We start from the raw sequence: 26,776 nt of genomic DNA on the forward strand, positions 1-26,776 counted from the left end.
ACATCACGCGGTAGTGTGCAGAGCACGACGAAGAACACGACACCAATGGCACATTAGAGGAATGGGAGGCACTGCTGCCTAGCCCAGCCCTGGTGGATCATCTGCGACTGATCCACAGAGCTGAACAGATGGCTCGTGCCAGTGGGGTCCCGGAATAGGGGCACCACCCTGCCGGGAAGGCTTCGCTCCTCACCCTGTGTATTCCTCGGGTAGTGGAGTTCTAGCCTGTCTGGATTATGTACATAATAAAGTTTTGTACTACTACTACTGCGATCAACGATGACAACTGCCACATCATCGCTCATGCAAGCTGCATCCATCCATACAGCATCCTCCTCGGAACCGTAGTATTTGTGGCGAGCTTTTGCACGGGTGAGCAAAATAATGTATTGTGAAGGCCCACGATCCGCAGTTTGTCGACTTCCGTGATAGAACGGCCGGTCGGAATAATATTGATAGGGGAAGTAGTGAGAGTACGTGGTTGACGACATACGTGACGAATCTCAGGTTGTTTTCCTGAGAACATAAGAGATCAACAGGAGAGGCTTCGTGCGTGTTACTGTGTAATATTATCTGCGGTTTGTACTGTTTCCTCTGTCACCGTAACTGTTCTTGGTTTACACAGTGATGTCGTTGGCATAGTGGGTGTGCTGAAGGAGAGGTATGCTGTGAAGAGCACAAGAAAATGAGTGTGGCATTAAATAGAAAAGGGGAAAGAACTGAACATTGCGGAGTGCCTACACCACCGAGGGTGTATGACGGGCATGCATGGGGGCCAATATGAACCTCGGCCATGCGTCCCGACAGGAAGGATGGTATGTAGGTGTACATGTGAACGCCGACATTGAGGGGGTAGAGAGCCGCTTTGATCGCTTGGTGTTCTGCGTGATCGAAGGCCTTGGTTGTGTTCATAAAATGCATCATTGTACAATTAAGTTTTAACTCCCTTAAGAAGTCTCGTTACCACAAGGTGGAAGGCTGTTTTCTGGTCAGACCAGCAAATGTATCAATTAGAAATTGAAAGATCATCATTATATTGTGACAAAAACAATATCAGGTTATTCCGAAATCCATTGTAGTGATTGTGGATGCAGACTCTAGGTCGAAAACACGGCAAAATTATTTAAGCCACCTGGCATCCCGACAAGGGAGATTATAGAGGTTAATAAAATTTTGAGATTAGTAAACATGTGCGTTAGCCAACATTCCGTATTGCTTTCTCAAAAAAGTTTGTCACAGTAACATGAATTTTTTACAATGTCGTGATACCACTTTGTACACGTGCTCGGTTCAGCAATGTGAATCCACAGAAGGCTGTTTTTGTTACTGTTATTTCCGTTCGCTCCGTATATATTTACGGGCACGTGTAAAAATAAGAGATTCGTTGAAAGTAACGCTCTGTTTGGTACAGTTCTGTTCTACGTTTGCGCTTACTCACAATTCATAGGGCATAACTTTTATCCTAGATGTTGGCTGTGCGTCGTACACATAAAATAATAATCAGCGACCAGCGCACGCTCTCCTAATCTACTTCTACTTCTTATCTGCTCCCAGAACATGTGTCCTGAATTGCCCATTGTGGGATGAAATGATTGCAATGGACAGGAGATGGAGTACAGAAAGAGGCAAAGAAGGTGATATACAACAATAAAACGAGAAAAATTTCTGAAAAAGGGTCCTTGGCTTGGCACCATTCAAGCACTTGTACTCATGATCCCATGGGGAGAGTCATGTACTTTGGCAGAGTATAGTAGAGCGAGGGAGTAGAAAAGGCAAAGTAGGGTGGGGGTAGACGTTATGGTCAATAGGAGGGAAAGCAAAAGAGCAGAACGAATACACAAAGGAAGAGAGAGAGGAAAAAGCAGTAGAAAGAACAATGACAAAGAGATAAAATGGAAGGGAGAAAAGAGAAAAATAGGAAAGTGAAACCGAGTAGGCAAAAGAAAAATAAATATTGGGAGAAGTGTGGTGAAAAGGGCACAAAGATACACAACGTCAGCGAGCAACAAATATATCAAGAAAGATAAAAAAGAGCAGACATAGGCGTGTGAGTGTAACAAGAAGTGATGAAAGTAGAGGTGTTAGTTTAAATGCTCAGCCAAGCCAGGACCAGTCATGTGGCTACCAGCTCTGCTTTAACCTAGCCTGGCGTAACTTAGTGCAATGAGCGAAATTTGTTTGTGCTATTACTTGAACCTTTGTGGTACTAAATCGTCTATAGACGGTCAAACTTAAAATGTGTACCGGAAGAGTTATGCGTTCAATAAATACATGTTCGCTGGAGAGAAAACCTGGTGCTCGTTCTCTTCGACAAGCTTTAAAAAGAGCATTCATGTGCATGTCGATATGTCGAAAGACTAAATGGTGGTAAAGAATTCGCTTTATTTATTTTAAATAAAGTTTAATTAACTTGAAGAAGCTACGGATTGGCCCCTCTATGAATGTGCGTCAGTGCTTCATATAATAAAGGGCATACAAACTCTCTGCACACAAATAAAAGTTTGACCGGTGTTCAAGCCAATCTAGCCGTAGTGCAAGTAAAATCGACTCTGATGCGAAAAAAAGTTTTCATCCTGCTTCCATTGTTACTTGGGCCTGTACTCGGTGAGTCACAATACTTGATTAAAGCACTGTATTCTAATGTTAAATGTAAATGTTACCTTGTCCATAGAGCATTGAAATTGTTGGTGAGTAAAATGCTCAGAACATATTGTATAACGCTTGCGAAGCATAACAACTGTAAAATATTTAAGAGTCATGCGAAAGCTTGCATTTTATGATTCTGCGTTTGCATAGTAGCTTAACACTGGCAAGAAAATTTGGGGAAGCCTGTAGTGAATCTGTTTTGGGAATATTGTGGTATATTAGTACTTACAGCACATCCTCAGTTCATATAAAGCAGAAAAAATGGCTGGTCTGACGATAACTGAAATAATCAGGATAGGTTCAGTGCACACCTTTGGACTACGGGCGCCCTGTTTTGCTCGCATATGAATTGCGCACTATATTCAATTCGAATAAGTTGAACTATACTTTATACTTAGCTATTTCAGACATGACACCACTTTAACTTCTGTACACACAAAAATTTACGGCTACATCGAACGAAAATAGCCAGGAAACTGAGCTTATCCAAAAATAAGAACTGTCAATGACCTTTAACGTTTGCTTTCCCTTAGAACCAGTTCGATTTTTCTCATAGAGGAGCGCTTTGCCAGAATGAGATGCGTTTGGGAGAGTGGGTGGTGTTATAAAGAGGGTGAAGCACAGAGCGAGTGGAAACTACCATTTGCCATTTAGGGCTTTCCCTCATGGTTCCTTCTAGCAGCACCCGTTGGCTCGACGTGCAGAATCACCTATAGAAATTCAGTGTGACATTGGCGCGATGTGCAGCGGTACTACATTCCAAGAAGCATGCTGTGCATGATAACGGAAAACAAGGTCAACAACATGCAGGGCCACATGACACTACTGGCTTAGGGCACGAAGTGAATAAGCTCAGCTGCGTGTGAAAATTTCAGGTGCGATTCGCATCAATGGCGCATTTCATTCAGTATAGCACGCCTTCGCACTTTATCTGCTCTCTAGCTACAAACGAGAACCACGCCTCTTAACCCAAAGCAGAATTTCTTCGCCATAGTGAAACAGTGATCAGAAGCCAACCCGTCCATGCTATCTTGCATTGAAAATGTTTTGAATAATTTAGATTTTTCTAGTGCCTTATAAAGTATGCAGTTCGATTCCCGTTTTTTTTTTCAGGTTCTATGTATGCCGGGCAGACGATGTTCTTTTAAATGCGAAGCATTTCTTTGTGTACTGCAGACACTTTGAGCGCATCCATCCATCCATCCATCCATCCATCCATCCATCCATCCATCCATCCATCCATCCATCCATCCATCCGTCCGTCCGTCCGTCCGTCCGTCCATCCGTCCGTGTGTAGTGTCTGAACTGGGCGAACATCGAGAGCATTCTATTTAGCTGAGTTGCGCATTGAGCCATGGTACTATCCTTCTTTTTCCAAGGCCAAAAAGCCGTGATCTGGGTTGCAGGGCTCTCCGGCGGTTCAAAATTAGTGTCACGTCATGAAATACTTTGCGAGATTTGAGTAGGAGTTATTCTCAAATTATTTCGGCGAATTTCGCTTCACACTAACAGATCTGTAAAGTATAGACACAAATCACCAGAGTGATAGCGTCAACACCCTTCTCGACATTTAAACCTGCTGTTCAAGGGTGATGAATTTGGTGCTGATGGAAAGTGATAAAAATCCGTCCGTCTGTCCATCCATCCATCCATCCTTCCATCCATCCATCCATCTTTCCGTCCATTTGTCCGTCCGTGTGTGTGTAGCGTCTGAACTGGGCGAACATCAATAGTGTTGTTCTATTTACGTGAGTTGCACTATGAGCCATGGTACTATCCTTCTTCTGCTAAGGCCAGGAAGCCGTGATCTGCGGTGCATTGCTCGCCAGCGGCTCAAAATTAGTGTCACGTTATGAAAGATCTAGCGAGATTCGGGTAGGAGTCATTCTCAAATCATTTTGGCGAATTCTGCTTCACACCAACAGGACTGTAAAGCGTAGACACAAATCGCCAGAGTGATATCGTCAACACCCTTCTCGACAGTTAAACATGCTGTTCAAGGGCGATAAAATAGGTGCTGACGGGTAGCGATCAAAATACTGCACATTTTCAATGAGCATTGCTGTGAAGGAGAATTTTCCACCACCGATTGATTGATATCTCACATGAAAATAACTTGTCAAGCATTGTAAAATATTCCTTACAACGTTTGTGGGCTTTGTTATTACGAGGCATCACTTTCCAACCAGATCTACACATAAACAATCTTGAATGCTCTGACGGGGTAAATGCCACCGTTTTATGAATCATTTACTAAACTAACAATTTAGGTAGAAATAAAACCACACGCGAATATACAAATGTAAGGTTGTAGATGACAATAACGTGATTTTAGATTTTTGTTCGTGCTAACAAGCGAAGCAGGATTTGTTCATTTGCATTTTAAAGAAGATTGGTGCACGTTGGAGAATGTCCTTTGTGACTATTGATCCTGGTTGAAAGATTCTGTTATTGAGTGCACATATTTTAGTACATTCAAGAAATTCCTCTAATTATTTTATATCTTATTTATCAGGCGGAAACCAACAGCCAAAACAGAAAGGTGAGTAAACAATTGTTTGTTATTACGTCAGCATAAATAGATCGCAGGAATAATTGTAGTTTATACTACTGTTGAGTACGCCACCCCCCATACCTTGCGAATCGCTTTTGCAACACTATCGCTACGTGCAATAACTAAAAGAGGCTGAGTATGTCACGGTGTCATGTTGACACTCAAGAAGTCGGCACCCCTTGAGCGAAGATGGAAATATGAACGTATGAAAATACGCTTGGAGCTTGTGCTCACAAGCCAAAGTGTTTTTTTAACAGCCCAATAAATTTTGATTCTGATGTACAAACGTTTATAGCGATCAATTTGTTTCTAACACAGAAGCCTACTTTAGTTGTGGAAATACGCTAGTGATTTACAGATGAAAAAAAAAAACTTAGCAGAAAATGTTTGCGTGACTTGGATTACCTGGGATCCGAACCCACTGTTCACTACAATAGATGCGGCCTCTCATGGCGCTCTCGGTTTGCGAGGGTGGTGTCGCCGTCAAGGAGAACTTAAGTTGATATGACGTAATGACACTAACAAGGACTGACAGAGCCAACTGCGCTTGAATTTCTGGCCATCCGCTGCTGTAGGAATGTAGCCTTTGTTACAAAACGCTGCAGAAATCACCAGCGCTAGTGTGTTGCGCCTACCACTCTGCGCATTGCCAGTGTCTCGAACCAGGGGCAACGCCGACAGCCTCGTTACGACAAGTGAAGCCAGCCTAAAGCACTTGCGAGCCCTGTATGTACTCTGCTCCAACCGAGAGGCCGACACGCGTGACAGAAGAAATTGAGTAGGGGCCAGTGGCTCGTAATACAAAGATACTCCAGGTTCAATGTTTTAAAACACTTTCACTGCATCAGTAATGCCAACAATGCCAATGGTGACGCCGCTCGGTGCAGGAACGAGTGCCCACAAGGATTGTTATATGATCTTATAGCAGGAGGTCCTCTCATGCCTGAAAAATACACACGAAGGTGTGGGTATGCTTACTTTATACTGCCATGTTCCATTTCACTAGTTTTTGTTATCGTTCCGAAACACCACACGATTCTCGGCGCAAACCGCGCCTGCAGGTTTCGAGAAGGTTCCGGACTATAGTAGATCATTTCGATAAGATCACGCCCACTGTGCGAACGGTACAGATTGTTCTGGAACCTACGCCACCGCCAGCGATAACGCTAGAACTTTCGATGGCAAGGGTATAAATGCCGACGCGCTTCGCCGCTTGTCAGTTGTTGATCGAAGGCCGACGCTGCGTTCGCCGCTATCAGTCCGAGACTGCTATCTGTGCAAGACTGCTGCTGTAATTAGACTTTCCCTTTACCGGGCACAGGTTCGCCCAAATAAACAGTTAAATCCCAACACGAAGTTTCCTGTCTTTGGCCACGTCACGACCCCGTGACATCTGCGCTTGTCAGTTGTTGATCGAAGGCCGACGCTGCGTTCGCCGCTATCAGTCCGAGACTGCTATCTGTGCAAGACTGCTGCTGTAATTAGACTTTCCCTTTACCGGGCACAGGTTCGCCCAAATAAACAGTTAAATCCCAACACGAAGTTTCCTGTCTTTGGCCACGTCATGACCCCGTGACAATACGATAATTTACTGCAAGTGCAACACACTAGTTATAGATGCTACATAGGAACCCCGCATCACAGAAAGATACTGTGAGCGTAAGATCTTTGTATGCTTGGATCATTCGCCGGATTTCCGGGTTTCGTACAGCGCGCACCATGAAATAATGACCAGGCTGGTCACACAATTTACTGAACTAGGAAATGTGGTAATCCAGTTTGCTGATATTTTGGCAGAATAAGGACTTGTTACAAGCTACGTTGTGTGTTATGTAGTGCTTCAAGGCACGATTATTCAAAACTCAATGCATCACGTCTGACGTTTGCTAATTAGGGTGACAGACGTGGCTGTACTATTTTTTCTTTACTGCCGTTGCAGCCACTTGTCTGAATGCGAAGCCTGTAGCGGCCACCATTCTTCAACGTCAACTACACTGGAGGGGTTCGATTAACAGCCACAGCAGCCAAATTTCGAAGTGCTTGCGAAAGTCCAGTTATTTAAAATTGGCGCACTTCTAACAAGTGGCTAACGGCATTATTTCGGCATCTTCCACTACGACGTTCGTCGTAATCGTATTGTGACGTTTGAATCAACATTGAATGACTTTGTTTACAGGATGAGAAGGAGGTCAGGCAATGGCAAGTAAAAATGGAGTCCACACACTGCACCAGACAACGTCATCTTCTTCGTTTTGCCCGGCTCATACCACGGCCCGGCTTATGCCGTAGCAACCGCTGGTTCACAGATGAAGCCCGCTGGGCGAGTAAAATCAGTCTGCGCAAACGAACAATCAATTGGGTTTTTCAGCGCGGCACAATATTTTGGCAACAGAATACTTGGCATAGAGCGTAAATGGGAAGATTGTATCAATGAAGGTGCGCGATGATCGTGGGTAGAGCAAGTGGAAAGGCGTGAAATTGTGCTTTCATGCTTCGCTGTATTGCACGAATAGGCAAATGGTGAGCTTTCACCCAGTTTTTGTGATTCGATGAGACAAGCGTAGCCAGCATATTATTGAGTGTGTAGTTGGTGCACTCTACTGAGCCGTTTGTCTTCGAACGATATGAGGTGGAACGTTTGAACTGTGAAGTGAAGAGGCGAAACAATTCTTTCACCGCGTCGGCAATGAAATAGCAACCATGGTCACTGACGAGTACTCGAGGTGGGTGATGCCGAAGAACTACTTAGCGTAACAAGGAGGCAGTGATGCTAGCAGCTGTGGAGGATTGTATCGCAGTTGGTTCAGTGTATCTGATGATGAAATCGATGCAGACTGTTATCTAACTGTTGTTCGAAAATCTTGGGAAAGTTCTTAACAGATCGAGGGGCTACAAGATAAAGAAGACCGTGTGTGGCCCCTGTGGGTCACTTATAACGCTGGGAATTGTTGCAGCTCAAGATCTATTGCTTTGTGGAATATCATATTCTAGGCCAGTAAGACGCTCTTGTCCATGATGTAAGGTGCGAGTGAACCAAAGTTGACCTGTTGTGGGATTATCATACATAACACTGAGAACAACGCATCGATTACACTCAGGAACAACTAGCAAGTAGTGTGCGCCACTTGCTGAGTAATTTGCCCTCTACAACATTTCATCGTGATGATAACAGAGACCAGTGCCATTGCGACTGCGGGCATAAGTGCAAAACAGGGTCTAAAGATAAGCCGTTGTGTTTTATAGGTTCTGATGTTAGTAAACCGTACAACTCAGAAAGTGTGAAATGTGGCGTCACATTCAGGTGTGTACTCGAACAGGCTGTATTTTTACAAGATTGTCAATGGGTGCTCAACGTCTGCGAATCTGGGCACAAAACAAAGAAAGGACTAACATAATTCACAGAATCTTCCGAAATCTTTCAGTATCTGGGGTGGCTTGAATTCACTGACTGCGTTCATTTCGCGGGAATGTGGCCTGACGCTATCTTTGTCGACGAGATTACCGACAACTAGGGTTAGTCTTTCAGCAAACCGGCCCTTAGAGTTGAAAACGAATCCCTCTTTTGTTTTTGCACACAGTCTAAGCGAGGCCAGAACTAGCACTGTGCTCTTTGAAGGTACGCCTGAAATTGACAACATCGTGCAGATAGCATACCCTTACCTCCCGTTTAAGATCACGAGAGATAATGAGAGAGAGAGGTATATTACATTATTTGAGGCTGATTGCTGGGCGGGGTATCCACCTGGGAGCTAATGGAAAGACCTTGTCTCTCGGAAGCTTTGTCAGCCTGCTGGATTGCCCAGAGTTACTTTTCCAGGCCTGAACTGAGCAGTGATGTCCAGCGACGTGCCTGAAGGTCTTCACTGGAGGCTGTGGCTCCATATTTGCAGAATAATTCAGGATATACCCATAGGATGTGGTCGAGATTGACTCTGGTGGCACAATACTGGCTTGAATTAGTGCTATAGACTTCGGGATATACGCGGTGCATGATGACAGAGTTTGTGTACTTGCGATTGTGCAGCAGCCGCCTTTGAATGAACTGGGCACGATTTAGCTTGGGCTGAGGTGGAGGATATTTTAGTCTTTGCATTCTACGGTGTTGAGTTATGTCACAAAATTTAGTGAGCCGATCGTGGCATTCTAAAACCGTCGCAGAAATGTCCATATGGGTGGCTGCTTCGTCTAAAGCGGCTCGGAACGCAAGTCCTCAAGCCACGTTGTGCCCCACTTCCTTTAAACTGACCTCTGGTTGACCTCGGGGCGTGTGGGCAGGTAACCAAAAGATGTGCACGTATTTGTCTGCTTCGTGTGTTTTGTCAGTATGAAGAATTCACAATGCCTCGGTGGAGATATGTCACTGGCGTAGTTTAGAACGGCTACTTGCGAGTCGTTGATGATATATGAGGCGTTCGTTTGGGCTATGGCTATCGTGATAGCCACTTTCTTTGCCGTTTCAATGTTTTGTGTTATGATTTACGCACTGCTTTTGCATTAATGTGTGTTGTCTACGACAGAAGCGACGTTCATGTTTGCGTGCTGCGTCTACAGGAACCTACACGTAGTTGCGCTTACAAAACGTTGACACGACTCCAGCTTTACTGAAACGTCTGCCATTGTTTTGTTCAGGGTCGATGTTTCTTTGTATGGGTGGTATTGAGAGCTTAGCGCAGATAGTGCGTAGTAGGTCGTGTTTGTCTCCATGTGGAATGTTGTGAGAAATTCCGAAATTGTGCAGAATCTGGCGGACTGGCTGAGTATTGCCTAATCACTCGTATTAGAAGATTCGTTTTGCCTCGATAGGCTCTTCAAAGGAATTGCGTAAGCCCAGTTGAAAAAGGAGATTGGCGCTCGTGCGTTGAGAAAAAACTAAGTGCTTGTTTGTAAATTCTGGGAATCAGGCTGTTGAGTTTTGACTTCTCGGCTGTGAACCATCGGCAGTACGCCTCCGTATACATGATGTGGCTTAGTACAAATCATTAGATTAGGCAGATGATGCAAGCCCTTTTTATGCCTATGTGTTCATTAGTGATGTGCTTATTGAGGCATATCGTGTTGGACACTCGCGTTAATGTTGCGAACTGTCTTTCTGTTGGTACTCTTCCTTTCTATGATCAGACCAAGCAATCGGATTTCATTCGCGGTTGGTATGATATGACCCTCACTTGTAGTAAATTGCATATCGTTGTGTGTCTGCGTTGGGGATGTTGTTTGGGTGGTGAACCTTTGAGTGCAGGGCGATATAGCAGTAGCTCAGACTTCTCCGCCGAGCATGACATTCCAGTTTCTATTATACACCATTTTACTGTGTCAACCAGTACCGTTCTGGAACCTTTGTTATATGTAGCCATCACTGCCATCGCACTCTCAGAGGGACTTGTCGACGAGATAAACAATGTGATAGGGTCTTTGGATGGTTTACAGTTTTGGCAGAAGGCCGATGAGGGCGATGGTAAACTACAAGGGAGAGGTTACGGAACCGTGCGGGGTGCCCGAGCTTTCCATGGTTCTCTCGTTTGATCTGAATGGTATCACAGTGATTGTGGCCGTCCTGCTCATAAGAAAGACTCTTATATAGTTATACGTGCTGAGCCCCAAGTTTACGGTGCTGATCTGATTTAGATGTGCTATGTCTGACAGTGTCAGAAGCCTTCTTGAAACTAGACCAAAAGTGACTATAGTAGAGCGTCCTGCAGCGTCCATGATGTGGTGCATGAGCTGCAACATGGCGTCCTGCACAGAAAGATCCCTGCGGATGGCCATCATGATGTGCTGAGAAAGGTCATTGTCTTCGAGGTAATTTGTTAGTCTAGCCAGAGAAGCGTGTTCCGTCAATTTGCTTACGCGAGGTGCTAAAAAGACGGGCCTAAGAATATGAGTATTCAGTGGTTTGCCTGGTTCAGCAATCACTACCACCAGAGCCCCTTTTTACTGCGGGGGCAAGGTTCCGGTCTTCCAGCATTGATTAATGTAATCTGCGATATCCGTGACTGACTCATCGTCACGATTACAAAGTGTCTTTTGGGTGATGGTGTGAGGACCTGATGCAGATTTGTTTGTTTTTGTAGGGTGGCACGGACATCCACTTCGGTGAATTCTACGTGTAGAGTAATGTTGACTTGACCCGTATAACTTGGGTGCTGTGGATAGGAAACCTGAGAGACAAATTTGAGCTCTCCCTGCCTAAGCAATCGTTCCTTGGTGCCCTTGTATGCGTGGATTAGTTGGTTCATGGTTTGTATGTAGGTAATTTTGTTGTCTTCTGGATCAAGCAGGCCCCGCCGCGTTGGTCTAGTGGCTAAGGTACTCGGTTGCTGACTTGCAGGTCGCGGGATGGAATTCCGGCTGCGGCGGCTACATTTCTGATGGAGGCGAAAATGTTGTAGGCCCGTGTGCTCAGATTTGGGTGCACGTTAAAGAACCCCAGTTGGTCGAAATTTCCGGAGCCCTCCACTACGGCATCTCTCATAATCATATGGTGGTGTCGGGACGTTAAACCCCACACATCAATCAATCTGGATCAAGCAGGAGTCGGAAAAAATGGCATGGTTTACCGAGACCCAAATGCCTGTCCACTGCATCGCAGGTTTTGTACCAGAGTTTTTGGCTTAGCTGTTGTGCGTACATCTTTATTTATCTATGCAGGACTGCTAGACGTTTCTTGAGGTTTCCGTTGTGTTTTTTCTACCCCTTTTGAAACGGTTTCTCTGACTCCTACATGTGAAGGAGCCGTCTATCAATCTCTTCTAGGTTGGCCTCGGGAAGTACAGTTTGTGTTACATTATTAGCATCCTGTTTTTAAGGATGAGCATTCAGTCTTCCGTGTCGCTGACAGGTTGGACGGGGGTCTCACGTGTTTAGCGAAACTGGGCCCAGTCTACGAACCTAAACTGTTTTCCCGTGAATTTACGTGGGTCACCCTGAACGAATATTTCGATGATGTAGTGGTTGCTGCCCAGGTCTTCTAGGTATTTTCCAGGTGGCTGTTGTGTTTCTTATGAACATTGGATCCGGTGTTGTGTCTTTACTGGAGAAAGCGCTAACGGGTGTGGGTGTGCTAGAGTTGGTGATGGTTGTTAAGCGCTCTTGCTGTGAGCAAAACCACAGGTCTCTACTCTTTCGAGACATCAGAGTATCGTAAGAAAGCACATAAGAGTGTGGAGCGTTTAAGTGCCCCCCTATTATGATGGCATTTTGTGCCAGTGATATTGAAAGCACGTTTAAAGAGTGCGGGAAATCTGTGGTTATTTTGTTGGAGGTTGCTGTATTTGTTTAGTTTAAAAAAGACTTTCGTGTGCTTTGCGTCGTGGAACCGGTTCAACAAATACATCTGTATATATATAACTCTTGTGTCGTCTTGCGTGAATGTAAGGATTGGCTTAAGGTGGTAAGGACGGTCGTAATCCCATCGACATTTCCGATTGAGTGATAACCTGCCAATGTAGCGAGACCGTGGGTCTGTTGCAATAAAATATTATGGGCCTTAACTTTCCCTTCAAGAGAGTGCTGAAGAATTGCTTGCTTGTTCATGTAGCTTCTGTATTTTCATTGCGAAATCATGCGGAGGGGGTGTCTAGCTATTACGAAATGCGGGGTTAGGTATGTAGCCAGCTCTATCACGCTGAAGGCCGACGAGCAAGGTTGCTGCGCACTCGCCATTGGGTCTAGCCCGCTAGATGGCAGTGGATTAACCCAAGTCTCAACACCCAGGAACTGCTTTTGTAGGTGTTCATTTGTTGCTCGTTATATGGCTATATGCTTTACATAGTCATAAGGACCGAGACCAGTTGGAATGGTTTGCTGATCGGCTCATTTAGTTCTGTGAATGTTCGCAGAATTTCTCAAAGGACTTTCGTCTCGAAGGTCACGCATGTGGGTTTGTCTTCATTGGCCTGGATTTGAGCTCTGGGTTTGGGAGGCGGGGGTGTAGTGCCTTCGTCCATTTGTTCACTGAGTGTAACAGGTAAGAGTGGTGGCACTACTGCTGGAACATGCTTCGTTCTTTTAACTCCTCCTTCAGCTTCCTGTTTTCCTCTCTAAAGCTGTCATTTTTCTGATTGCATTAAGGTAAATGTATTTGAGTTGTGGTATTCTGAAAGGAAACTGGATAAGTTTCCCTTGAGAAGCGTCTTTCTCAGACCCCGAGCGCGCCCCGTTGCCTGCGCCTGCCGGGCCCACCTAGAAGGGTCCGCTACGTCCAGGCGTATGGCTGCAAGATCTCGCCTGGGACCGGGAGTGCGATCTGGAGCGGAAGTGATACCTTGACCGGGCTCTTTTACGGGTTTTAGGGAAGGAGCAGGATACTGCTACTTGAAGCTGTTGCCTTCTGGCGTTGAATTCATTGGGTAGTCTTCATATTGCTATTGTTACTCCCATCGGTGGCGTTTCACCAGCTATGTCGGCCGTCTGGTGGTCGCTGCTGCAGAGTAGACAAGTGGGCTTGTATTAGTGATGTTGCGGGGGGTTGGCTGTACAACAGCCACTGCAGAGGCAGTCTTTCGAGTAGGGCATACGTCTGCGCGGCACCCCCGGTGACTGCATTGATAAAAGATGTCGGTTTGCTTGTGGTAAAAACAGCACCACAGCAGTGCTCAACCATGTCGAACGTATGTCGGGACGCGAAGGCCAACGAACAATAGGATCACCGTCGTTGTGTTGCTGAGGCGTTTTTGAGTTATGGCGGTGGGGTTTCTGAACGCAATTCTATTCTATTCTATATTCTATTCGCCCTAATGTCTCAGGTGGTGTCTCCGAACGGAATATCACGTGTCAATCGTTTGGACGTTCAGTCTGGTGCTGCTTCGTTTGCACCGGTATCGTACGTCTGTTTGTGGACCACAGTGCGACAGACGTTTTAGTATCGACATGCATGTGCCTGATTGTTGTTCTCACTGTGATGATGTTTTGTTGGAAATTTGGGCATATTGTGTCCTCATCTCAGGCTTTTCTCGCAATTGCAGCGGTGTGGTAAATGCTGGTCGCCAGTCGGGCGGCTCCAAGGTCGGTGACACGAATGCCGTCTCTGGGTCAGATGATGAACTTGTAGTCTTCTAGGGGCAATGGAGGAATACAGCGTGATCTTTTTCTTTGATGCAGACGTTTATGACACTGGTCCTTGTTGTTATTCTCTCGTTGAAAATCCGCACTTGGCTGGAGTGATTGCCTGCGGGCCAACTTCTTTGATTTTACCGTGCTCTATTCTGTGCTTTCTCCAAATTCTTCACGGAAAATGGGTCCTCCGCCCACTAAGAGCTCCATTTGTTCTGAGAAGTTCCGGGACGTCAAACGCACCGAGTGCCGTTTCTTGTTGTTCGAAGCGTTAGGCCGAACTAAGCAGTAGCGTCCCAGGACGCTGATAAGTGCAGAAACCCTTCGTGCATCTTTCCAATAGCGGCCACTAGCCCGTTCGAGGTTGGCCTGGAGCACTTTTCGAGCGCAGTTCAAGGAATCAGGGCTGGCCCGGGCAAATTGTGAAACAACCGAAAACGTTTGAAGAGGGCCGCGCTGGCTTTAGGGAGAGTCGAAAGTGTGGAGCAGAGCAGGCGAGGGCCTAGTCAAGAGCTTCCTTGCAGTCTGCACCAAAGAAGCTAAGCCTCGTGACTCTAGACGTGAAATGCCACGTGAAATGCCATAAACGGGAAACTCGCGTGTTGTTTTCACCGATGCCGGAACCATGTCGTCGAACCATCCTTGTCGCCATGTTGTAGTATCGGTAGTGGCAGCGGACGACCCATGCCTGGTACGTGCGGTGAGACGTGACGGCTCGGCGCGCTGCACGAAGCAATGAGTTCCGTATTCACCAAAGCTCAAAGAATGACTCAGCCAGCCTAGCGGCCATTTATTTAACCCACACACCACGAACATGCATGAACAAATGATTGGCTCTATGTCACCACGTGTGCCATTAAATCACGACGCCTGTTGACTAAACACCACACTAAAGCGCACTTCTAAGGGAGCGTGTACATTATCAACTGCGTCACTATGCCACACGCATCATCAGGGTCTCGAATGTGCGACAGTGGCCAATGACGCTGGCTACTACGACAAGGCACTCTTTGCCAATAAGGCAGTGGTATACATCCTCTGGGATGCCTTTCAGTAGGTGCCCAACTTTGTCCTCCTCTCACATGGAATGGTTGTCGATGTTGCAAAGCTTCAATATAGCTTAAACGTGTGTCGTGCATGTCTCTCTTTGCTGCAGCGTGTGCGTCGCTAGCGTTCTCTTCGCTACTAGGTCCCGGAAACACGCTCTTGATTCGGATAAAAAGTGGTTGCATGTCTTGTGGTTATCCTCGCGGTTCTCACACCACACGAGCGTCCTGTGTGTAAAAAAGACAGCAATAGATGGCTAGCCTCGTCACATTGTTATTGTTTAAAATTATTAGTCTAGCGGGCATCATCATCTTCACCGGCTGCCAATTATTTATGGCGCGTTCAGGTGCACGTGCATGCTCATGCACTTTGTTTATAGCGTGGCATGCGTTTTGTTTCTAGTCTACTACCAGTACTTAACTACCGGTAAGCCTCAGAAGGTAATGTTGGAGAGGCTGTGGGTGCAAAGCATATATCTGCGAACATGCGAAATCTCTAGACAACGTCGACACCACGAAAAAGAGAGCCCAGACAAACGCAGATGAAAAGGGCTGATGATCTCGAGGCAGATGCAACCACGAGAAAAAAATCGAGGTAAGTTTGGAAGAGCAACTACACCAGAAACTCGCGGAAGAGTATGCATAAAGGATCTTCCTGACAAGGGAAACCGATCGTCGAAAGCAGTTTACTGAAGGTGACGCGTTCACAGCAAGAGCATGGAACAGACATCTGAAGCACAGCTGGAAGACCAGGCACAGGTGATAAGTACAACTGACCAACATCGATTGACTTTGACCCGATAGAAGAACTCATGCACAAAAGGTCGGTACTTAGAAACTGTGCATTAGTGTTTGCCGTTGTCAGTCATGACTGTTTGGGTACGGATGATGTTGATTACTAGTGACGACGAGTGGCGGTATCATCATCGATGAAAGATCAGTTGCAGCAGAAGACCTGGGTGGCTCCACAAGCCATGACTTGAACTTTGACTTAGTATTTTCTCAACCCTATATAGCACCTGAGCCAGTCGTCCACATCCTCGCCAGATTTTCAACCGAACGTGCAGGCTCTATCAGGCGCTGACTTTCCGAGGGAGCAACTGCAGCCGCAGCGGCTACACTGGTGCTGCTGTGACCGGTACATATAGTGATGTGGCGCAGACCCGGGCTAAGTTTTCGCTGAGGGACACCTCAGCCGCCAGAAGTAGCAGATGCAGTGCAGCAAGTCGGTGACTCAGCGTAGGTCGAGCGCTCGTAAAACTGTGGTGCTTGGAGGACTACCCAGCACCTCCTTCAAAAAACTGTTTGGTTTGAATTAAGCTTGACGCTGCTTATTCACAAGATGCACATGAGGTCAGGCAATAACAAGAAAAAATGTAGTCCACAGGCCACACCAGACAACCTCGTGTTCCTCTTCCTCCCGCTCGGCTCATGCTACAGTCCTAGTCATACTATATCAATATGTTATAGTTTTGGAGCGCAACTCTCTGGAAGTGTTATTTCTAATAATTTTACTTTTCTACTGGCTCACCTCCTAGCAGCCTTGTTTCATCTTATCAGTGCACTTCGGCCCTCTAGCGGAAGAGACGTACTTCTGTCCTCCATCGAAATGAACTCTCGAGTCTGGCCCTGCCTGAACGTTGGTGTTAATTCTGTGGGGAGGCCCGACGCAACTTATAAAATATTCGCCAGGTGGTACGCGCCTGAAGTTATGGAGGGTGCTTACAAATGAAAAATTAATATAGCATGAATATTCATTTAATTATTTATTTATTGATGCCTTCAGGGCTTACAAGAAGCATTACAGAGGGAAGGGGCTAAGGTACAAAAATATACACAGTACAAAGAAATATAAAGCAAAAAAGCAATATTATAACGGAAGAAAATATAAGAGTGTAGGTAAACGAGCGCAAATACTAACAAATAAAGGTATATTTATACATCTGCTAATATGACGCAACATAATAAAGCAGTGATAAACAGAGGATGGCAGTTGATATTATAACACAGAAAATCGAATTATGTACTTATGTTCATAAATAGGTACAAAAGTAGTGTGCAGGAAGAGGAACGAAAACATACCGGATTACTAGAATGACAAAAATGCATACAAAGTAATAAAACAAAACACAATAAATTATAATAAACAACAAAACAAAAAAGACGTGTAAAAAGCAAGTGGCAATCAAACAATAAATCGCAACTGCTATATGGGAGGAGCTGGTAAAGGCTTATAACGCGTTTGTTAGTGCTTTACGGAAACGACCTGTGTCTCTGATAGCGACAAGTGACGCAGGCAAGCGATTCCACTCGTTACATGTTTTCGGCAAGAATGATTATGAGTAGGAGGCTGTGCGCTGTGAAGGTAAATGAACTTTGCAAGGATGATCGACACGTGGTGAGATATAAGATGCTGGTGTAATCTATCGGGACTTGAGCTCATGGTTATATTACTAGATCTTGTGAAAGAGGGAAAGACGATCTAGGTTCCTACGAGAAGAAAGGAGAGGAAGGCGAAGTGTTAGTTTCATGTTGGTGACGCTAGCAGATTTATAGTAACTGTTAAGGATGAAACGGGTCACTCGATTTTGCACATTTTCGATTATGTTTATTAGCATAGCTTAGTTTTTGCATTAGCGTAGTGTTAGCATAGAGTACGTTATTGCATTACATTGTGATTACCTAGATGATGCAGTTTACCATATCTTTTTTCTTTTAGAGTTAAAAGGATGTGGCCCGAAGGACCGTGCGACTGCAGACAAAAGAGGTACTCTAGAAAATTTTCTTGCATTTTATTTCAATTTCACGGGCACGTTGGCACCCGATCATTCGCCCATTTTTGTTTTTGATTTTACTCGGTGCTTTCAGTGCTACGTAGCATACAAGATGTAATCTGGTTCGAAAACTCTGCATTTTCCTTTTGTATTTTTTGCTTTTATTTGACTTGTGTTTCTACAGTTCGTAAGCACATATGTTTAATGTGCCATGCACAGTAAGCCGTCTTTATTGTTTGAAAGTAAAAACTGCATGTGGCTAGAAGAAAGAACCAAGCGTTCGGAATCAGTGTCACGAGTGGTCTCCATTGGCTGTGCTAATACTTACGTCATTCTCATCGTCGTACCCAAGCCCGGGTGCCATTAGCTGCACTGTGAGAGATGTCTTCCGTACCGCCGCAGCCGTGGCGCTGACCACGCGTGCACCAGTTTCACTGAAATCTTCCACACGGGTAAGCCACGGACCGCTCTAAAAGAGTGCCGATACTGTAAACGTGACAGAGCTCGCATTCGCCAGGTCGATGCTGCAGTCCTGGCGCAAGAACCGGCCCGGGAAGCCGAATTCTGTCAGCAACTGTGTAACGATGATGCGGCAGCCTTCCTAGCCGCGCTAAATGACGAAGGAGAATGCAAGCGCCGGTGACGGGCTGATCCTGCAAACCACGCAGCTGAGTTAGCTCGTGATGTCAAAAGCTAAAGCCCAATTTCAACGGGAGTCTCTCCAGTGGTACTTTGGCTTCGGAGGCGACGTGTATGACCGCCCGTGGTTCGAGATCAACCCTCTGTAATTAACCCATTTTGAAACGCATATAAACGCCCATTGCACTCCTCCATAACCGCGATCATGTGAGAGACACTGTGTGACATGTGAAATAAATAGACACTGTAATAAACCGAAGACAAACGTCTGTGTAATTTTAAGAAGCTCGAACTTGTGACCAATGATTGTGAAAGGCTATATTGCTGCTTCAGGATACGCTGCTAAGAACAGGGGTCACACGTTTCAGCTTTCGCTGGTTAACCGTTCGTACGAAAGGCTTGGCGGTGATCGTTTCCCTATTGAAATCCAGAAGCACGCGAGGCTTGTGTGTAGCGTGCTGGAGCCTTCGAAATTGAAGACAATGACAAGAACTAACCAGATGGCAGTACAACTCAGTCAGCTTTTCTAGGCGAAAGGCTCCTCTGCAAGAGTTTATCGCGACACAGGTCAACAAAGCGCACGTTGTCTTGCTACGAGATTGCAGGTCAGAAGTTTCATAACTTCCAGGTTACCAAGGTACGTTGGTCAATGGAGACTGCAGACTGGGCCTGGCAATCCAAGTTTAAGGAAATGCTCATTTTCGGACCACAAATTAAAATTAAGCAACACGCGGACAGAGGTAATAGTCATCGAAAACATTCTCAACAGTTGGCTTGAAAACAGTGTTTTCTTTTTAAGCTTTTATAGTTTTCTCAGAGACGGTCACCAGATAATTTTGTCGGTTAGAGACAAGGCGGCAGCAAACGCGAAGAAAAATTCATTAGTCGTAGCTGGACACTTAACGTGCCGCATCAAGCATGGGGTTGTATAAGACACTCTCTGAAAGGAATGAATGTACTTCAAGCGGAAGCAAATTGCTCTTTAGAGCTAGTCACGGACCCACAATTTCCCACGCGCATTGGTAATTCACCGTCATGGGACAGAACGCCGGACGTTACCTTCGTTAAGAACGCTAGTGGCCTTCGTGGGCACAGTAAGCAAGAAAATCTCAGTTTTACAACTTTTTTGTGGAAAACTTTATGGAAATTAAGGCAGCTCCACTGAGGGTATTCAGCGTAGTAGACTGCGATGCTTTCCGTAAAAGCCGGGCAGAGGACTCCGATGAGTACGAGTTGTCCGCAGACCTCTCACTGAAACTAAAAAGGGACGTTAAGGCTGTTACTAAAATGGTCGAAACAGAGTTAAACTTCCCCGAGGTGTATGCGCACTTGGCGCACCTGGTAGATGAAAAAAAGCTTGTATTTGTTGGATGGGAAACGCAGAGAAAAAATAGGAGGCTGCATAAGAAAGTAACGATGTTAAATCGCGACATCGAAGTGTATTGCCAAGAATTCGGCAAGCAGCCGTGGAACGAGGTTTGCTCGGCAGTTGATGGACAGATGCGCATGGGAGGGAAGTGTAACCGCCTGAAGCGACTGCTAAATGAGTCACAGTCAAAAAGCAGTCAGTGCCTAGCTACTGATAAGCTAATCCACGATCTTAAAGAAGAAAGGCAAACAGACGTAGACACACTTCAGAATTCAGCATCAAGGTAACTCCCCATAGGCCACCCGGGGCACGAGAACTGCCCATAGTAAAGAGGGGAACCCTTGGAGCAGCTCGACCCTCCACTCACCAACGCGGAAGTCACTAAGCGGCTAGAGGAAATGAATGAGCTCTTGGCGCCCGGGCCGGATGGCATCCCCAAGACACTGCTGCGGAACGTCGATAAGAAGTCAATTGAGAAGCTTACAGAAGAAATTGCCCATATGTGGGAAACTGGCTGGATCCTACACACCTGAAAGACGGCCTCAGAAGTGGTTATACTGAAACAAGGTGAAGAGCTCACAACCGAAAATATCAGACCAATGCGGCTTACGTCTTGCGTAGGCGAGGTGGCTGAGAACGTACTCCATGAAAGACGGACGAGGTACATCGTGGACGCGAACTGTTACTCTATAACTTGGTAGATTTCAGGCCCTATTTATCATCGTAGGACATTAGCTCTATCAAACGACATATCATCGTCGTGAATACTAGAGATGTCAGTGGTATTTGGCGTTATATCTCGCAGAAGTCTTGACAACGTTAAGCACAGATTTAATCGCAAATCCATCTCGGAAATAAACATAAAAACGCTTCAATGCATACCTTCGCTCTTTACTAAGGGATCGTGCAGCCACTAATAAAATCACTCAACGGAGCTTCCAAGAGTTCCAGTTAGGGCTAAGGGCGCTTCGCAAGGTGCACTCATCTCACACCTCCTTTTCAATGTAGCGATGAAAGGTCTCCCAGAAAAGCTTGCTAGAGTCGCGGAGATGAGCCATGTGCTCTACGCGGACAGCATCCCCGTTTAGTGTGGTGAGGGTCCGACGGCACTGCGGAGCGTGTCCTTCAGAAAGCCTTGGATGTTGCCGAAGAGTACCTGAAAAAAAACGGGACACCGTCTGCCTCCACAGCCCCAGTGAAAGCAATCTCCTGAGGCTCTAGCATACGTTCCTTATGAGCCACACAAACTACTTCGCATCGACACTGAAAATAGTCCCATTTGAAGGAAGCCACAATTGAGGCGTTCATAAGAAAAAGAAACATCAAATACATACTAGGCATTCCCGTTAGCACTAGCGCAGAAAAGCTCCTCAAACTAAGGGTGCACAACACCCTCGCTGAGGTAATCGAAGAACAAAGAATGGCGCAAACAGGACGTCTCTCGTCTTCGAAGGCAAACAGAAAACTTTTCAAATTTCCCAGGGCTAGTCCCCTTGTTAAAAGAATGGCACCATGCTCTCTCATACTATTAGACAGACATTTTAGGTTAGCTCTTTCCTGGCGAATGTGACCCGCAATATAATGTGACTAGGTGCAAGGGACGAGCCCGCTCCCTCATATACTGTGCACACAAAAGCGTCGTTATCACTACTTACGTAGATGCTGCACGGTATGGGTGGAATTATTCATTTTTAGCACTTGTAGCTGGTGCACATGGAATGATCCTCAATGCAGCTTCAGTTGGACATGTCACGATTGCAGCGGCCGAAGAAGCTGCCATCGCGCTAGCTATGAACGACCCCTCGCAGCCTTATATCTACGTCGGGAAGCACCGTCGCACCAGCCCTCGCCACTTTTTGGGCCCGCGCATACCGAGCCGGTGGTTGTGGCACCTGCTCCCAAAGAAGCTGTAGTCCAGACTACACCCCATACTCCCTAACACAGACCGGAGACTCGAGGGTTTTCAGGTCTGAAGGCCTCACCTCCCCAGAGGAGGCCCAAAATTCGAACTAACAGCTCCCACGTGCGGGCAGCCAGTGCCTCGGAGGAGGCGATGAAAACATCGGTACATTTGGTGCCAAAAGAGCAGCGTGGCTCCTTGGAGCGCGCCAAGAAAACAAATAAAAATCAGATAACAGGGCCTGGTGACAGTCCGGTTACGTGCACTCGAACTCTCTGCCATAAAAGCCACTCGCTTTTCGTACACATAGCTCAACTTTACATTCACCATGAACACTCAAATTATACGATGGAACGTGGGGGGCCATCTGAGAAATCTTGATGACATCCAAGAACTTTTATACGAACACTCACCAAAAGTGTTGTGTGCACAAGAAACACACCTAAATTCAAAACACACCAACTTCTTCGTAAATACGTTATTTTCCGAAAGGACCGTGACAATGCCATGACATCATCCAGAGGTGTTGCCATTATAGCGAATCAAGTGATTGCATGCACACATTTACAACTCCAAACATCCTTTGAGGCAGTGGCTATTCGAGCTGTGCTTTTAGACAAACTGATCACAATTTGCACTCTTTACGTACCTCCTAGCTATCACCTACAAAAACACGACTTCCAGTCTTTAATCGGTGACCTTCCGGAAACTTTTGTTCTCCTTGGAGACTTGAACACGTATAGGAGGCTATGGGGTGACTCTAGTTATGACGCCCAAGGTCGACTGATTGAATAGTTTCTGCTCTCTTCCAGCGCCATTCTGCTTAATCGAAAAAAAAACAATCTATTGTAACCTCACTAACAATACCTATTCATTCATAGACTTAAGCATTGTATCTTCATCGCTTGTGCCTCTACTTCACTGCAAATTCATCACTAATTCATACGGAAGTGACCATTTTCCCTTAGTCTTGAGTACACCTACTTAACCTGAATGCCCGCCACAGGTTCCCGAATGCCTATTGAGCAAAACTGACTGGGCACAGTTTTACACCATCACTCATTTAAGTCGGCTTGACACATGCACTTTAATCATTGATGCGGCTCACAACTACTTCGCAGTGTTTCTGATTGATGCAGCAAGAAAATGCATCGCACAAACGAATAGACAGCCTGGAAAACGACGTGTGCCATGGTGGAACTCTGAGTGCCGAAATGCGCGCCAACAGCAAAACAAAGCATGGAGGCTGCTTCGGAATTCACCGACAGCCGAAAATCTTCACATCTTTAAGGAAATGAAGTCTCATGCCAGGAGAACGCGTCGGCAGGCCAGAAAAGAAAGCTGGCAGAAGTTTTTATCAGAGATCAATTCATATACAGAGGAGCCAAAGTCTGGAATATGGTTAGTAGGGTAGAAGGAAGGCAAGCACAAACACTCCCACTTGTAAACACACAGTGTGTGTCACAGTGTGTGTTTACACGCACACCTTGGAAGATCAGAACTTCTTCGGTGCACACTTCGAGCAAGTGTCCAGCTCCTCGCACTATACTGATGCTTTCCAAAAATACAGAACAAAAATATAAAAGCAAAACTTGAACACAATTGTACGAGACACGGGGCGTACAACCAAGATTTCAGCTTAGCTCAGCTCCAAACATCACTGAACTCCTTCAGTAATTCTGCTCCAGGTTCTGACTATCTGGTTTATGAAATGTTAAAAAAGCTACCAATCGAAACGCAAAAAAACTTACTTTGTTTGTACAATGCTGTCTGGTTCTCTGGCACTATCCCTACTTCTTGGAAAGAGGCTTTTGTTATTGCCATTACGAAACAGGGCAAGGACCCTTCTTTAGTTTCAAGTTATAGGGCTATTGCGCTTAGAAACTGCTTATGCAAACTTCTCGAAACAATGATAAACTGCCGACTTTTACATTTTCTTGAAACGAACAATTTGCTCGATTCATTTCAGTGCAGGTTATGAGAGAGTAGATCCACCACCGACCACCTTGTTCGTATAGAGGCACAGATCAGGAACGCTTTCGTTCATAAGTACTGCTTTCTCTTTGTGTTCCTCGATATGGAAAAGGCGTATGATACAACACAGCGCTTTGGAATACCAAGAGAACTGTCCCACCTTGGCGTGCGTGGCAGAATGCTTATTATAATCGAAAAGTTACCTGTCAAACGGAACATTCCGAGTTTGAGTAAGCAGCGTTTTTTCCCAAACATTTGTCCAAGAAACAGGCGTGCCGCAAGGTGGTGTACTTAGTAGCACACTTTTTCTCATCAAAATGAATACACATGTGCTGAATTGTTCACGGATGTTTTTTAAGTCCGACACTTCTGTCTCGTATGCAGCCATCGGCCCATCCTTTCCGGAAGCCGGCGTTCTGCACTGTCATTCAACCATTTCACCGGCGAAGCTTATGCGATACTCGTGGCCGTCAAACACATTAAACAAATAAAACTAGAGAAGGCAACAATATCTACAGATTCCTTAAGCGAAGTAAAAGATCTCGAAACTCCTAAAAAGCACAAGAACCCTGTCCTTGTTTCGCTTTATTCGCTCCTATGCACAGTATACTCATCTATGCAGCATGTTGTAGTCTGCTGGGTGCCAGGACACCACGAAATACAAGGCAACGTTCTGGTGGACCAGCTAGCTGCATCCGCCAACAAAACCACTTCCAATATATCGATACCAGTTCCTGCACTCGACTTGAAACCTTTTCTAAAACAAAGGCTCAGGGGCTACTGGCAGAGCACATGGGGCACACACATAGGTAATAAATTGCATGTGATCAAGCCACAACTTGGTCATTGGCCGCCAGTATCAAAATCACGCCACACAGAAGTAATCCTTATAAGGTTGAGAACAGGACATACACACACAACACATTCATTTCTTTTGTCTAGGGGCGATCCACCTTTGTGTGATAGATGTGGAGAAACACTCACCGTACTTCATATTCTAATCCAGTGAAAAGAATTACACACGCTGAGAAGACAACCCTTTCCGTTACCCTACAGACAACAGACACCACTCCATCCTGCAATATTCGTCGGTAGGGAACCAATCTTTACTCATAAGTCATTGTTAGCTTTTTTTAAAAAGAAATCCGTACTTTTCATATTGATACATGCATGTTGACATTTTGTGGGACGATGCGCGTGTGTGCCTGATGAACAGGAGTGAGAGTGGTCTCCGCTCGGTGTCTGGTCTACCGGTCACGACGCTGCTGCTGCTGGTTTGAAATATATTTCATCGACAGCCTCGTCGATACGGCGTCTCGCTTCCGTAATGTATTTGGTGGCGGTGGAACGTTCCCCGTCCTCACCTCGAAGATTCGCAGTGGCCGCACCATCCAGCCTCCTGCCATGGCTTCTGATGATAACAACCCGTTACCGCCATCTGCTGGAGTGCCAGCTACTACGTACCTTGCGATGTCCCACCCCCGTGATCCCGGTACGTTCTCCGCCCAGCCTGGCCTTGACGTCGCCTACTGGCTCCGCATGTACGAGCGCGTTAGCCAGACACTCTGATGGGATCCTACCATGATGCTCGCCAACGTAATCTTTTACTTGGAAGGCACCCTGCGTGATGAGGCCGAGTTCACCTGCTGAGACATTTTCAAGGAGCGACTACGCGACATCTTTGCGGACCCGTCCGGTCGACAAACGGCCACACGACAACAACTTGCCACCCGAGTACAGTCATCAACCGAGTCGTATGTCTCGTACATACAGGACGCGCTCGCGTTGTGCCGCAAAGTGGACGAGCAAATGACCGAGAGCGACAAGGTGGGCCACATACTCAAGGGCATCCCGGATGACGCTTTCAACTTGCTCGTGTACAACAACGTGATGACCATCGATATCCTAATTAAGGAGTGCCGCCGCTTCGATATGGCCAAAAACAGCCGAGTTCAGCCTAAATTTTCACGGCTTCCTATCAAGGTTGTCACGTCAGCCTGTACCGATCTCGGTGCCGCACCACCCTTGCAGGAGAATGTCACAAGCATGGTTCGGCACGAGCTTGAGGCGGCCCGTCCGGCGCCGTTTCATGCACTTCCACTCCACCAGGGCACCGCGCAAAAACATCCAGTGGTGTCAGTTATTCAGGCAGTCGTGCGGCAAAAAATCGCTAACCTTGGTTTTCCTGCCGCCTGCTCCGTCTCCCGACCGGACTACAGAGCGATCGCAATAAATGCACCATGCCACGACCCATACTCTCTGCCCAGATACCGCAATCCGACGGAATGGAGAACAGCAGACCACAAGCCAATCTGATTCGGCTGTCACCGAGTTGGCCATGTCTCCTGCTACTGTCGCAGCACTTGGACGCTCACCGTTGGAGCCAATTTTCTTCTTCTCCCCTGACATTCGTAGACCTCTGTCGGTGTTCGCCCAGCCGTGAATATCGCACTTTCGACGCACCTACAAGCCGCTCAACCACTCGTTCAACGTCACTGCAACGCCACCGTACTCCGTCGCCCTAACCCCGCCGCTATCCATCACCGACTAGCTATGAAATTTACTGGATGGAAAACTAGATTATGCAGCTCCTGGAGGTAGTGCTGCATCAAGTGCGACTGACCCAAAGCCTGCGTTGACGCTACCTACTTATAAGAACTTGCTGGTAGTGCATTGGGACGGTATTTCATTGACGGCTTTAGTTGACAATGATGCTCAGGTGTCTATAATGAGTGCTCGTCTCTGTCGCCGACTCAAAAAAGTACTCACGTCTGCCGCAACAAAAGCCGTCAGTGTCGCCGATGGTGGGACTGTGGCCGTCATAGG

General features: G+C 46.2%; 1 protein-coding gene across 1 annotated transcript in view; it reads left to right on the forward strand.

Moving 5' to 3' along the window:
- The first annotated feature begins 2,481 nt into the window (after positions 1 to 2,481).
- LOC142764915 (uncharacterized) overlaps positions 2,482 to 26,776 on the forward strand; it is a 144,553-nt gene continuing 120,258 nt past the window's right edge. Inside the window, exons 1-3 of the mRNA XM_075865455.1 lie at positions 2,482 to 2,604; positions 5,162 to 5,188; positions 18,014 to 18,061. Coding sequence (XP_075721570.1) covers positions 2,553 to 2,604; positions 5,162 to 5,188; positions 18,014 to 18,061 — 127 coding nt within the window. The 5' untranslated portion in view covers positions 2,482 to 2,552. The remainder of the gene's footprint in view (positions 2,605 to 5,161; positions 5,189 to 18,013; positions 18,062 to 26,776) is intronic.

Source organism: Rhipicephalus microplus, chromosome 6, assembly GCF_043290135.1.
Source record: "Rhipicephalus microplus isolate Deutch F79 chromosome 6, USDA_Rmic, whole genome shotgun sequence".
In the NCBI taxonomy this organism is placed as follows: domain Eukaryota; kingdom Metazoa; phylum Arthropoda; class Arachnida; order Ixodida; family Ixodidae; genus Rhipicephalus; species Rhipicephalus microplus.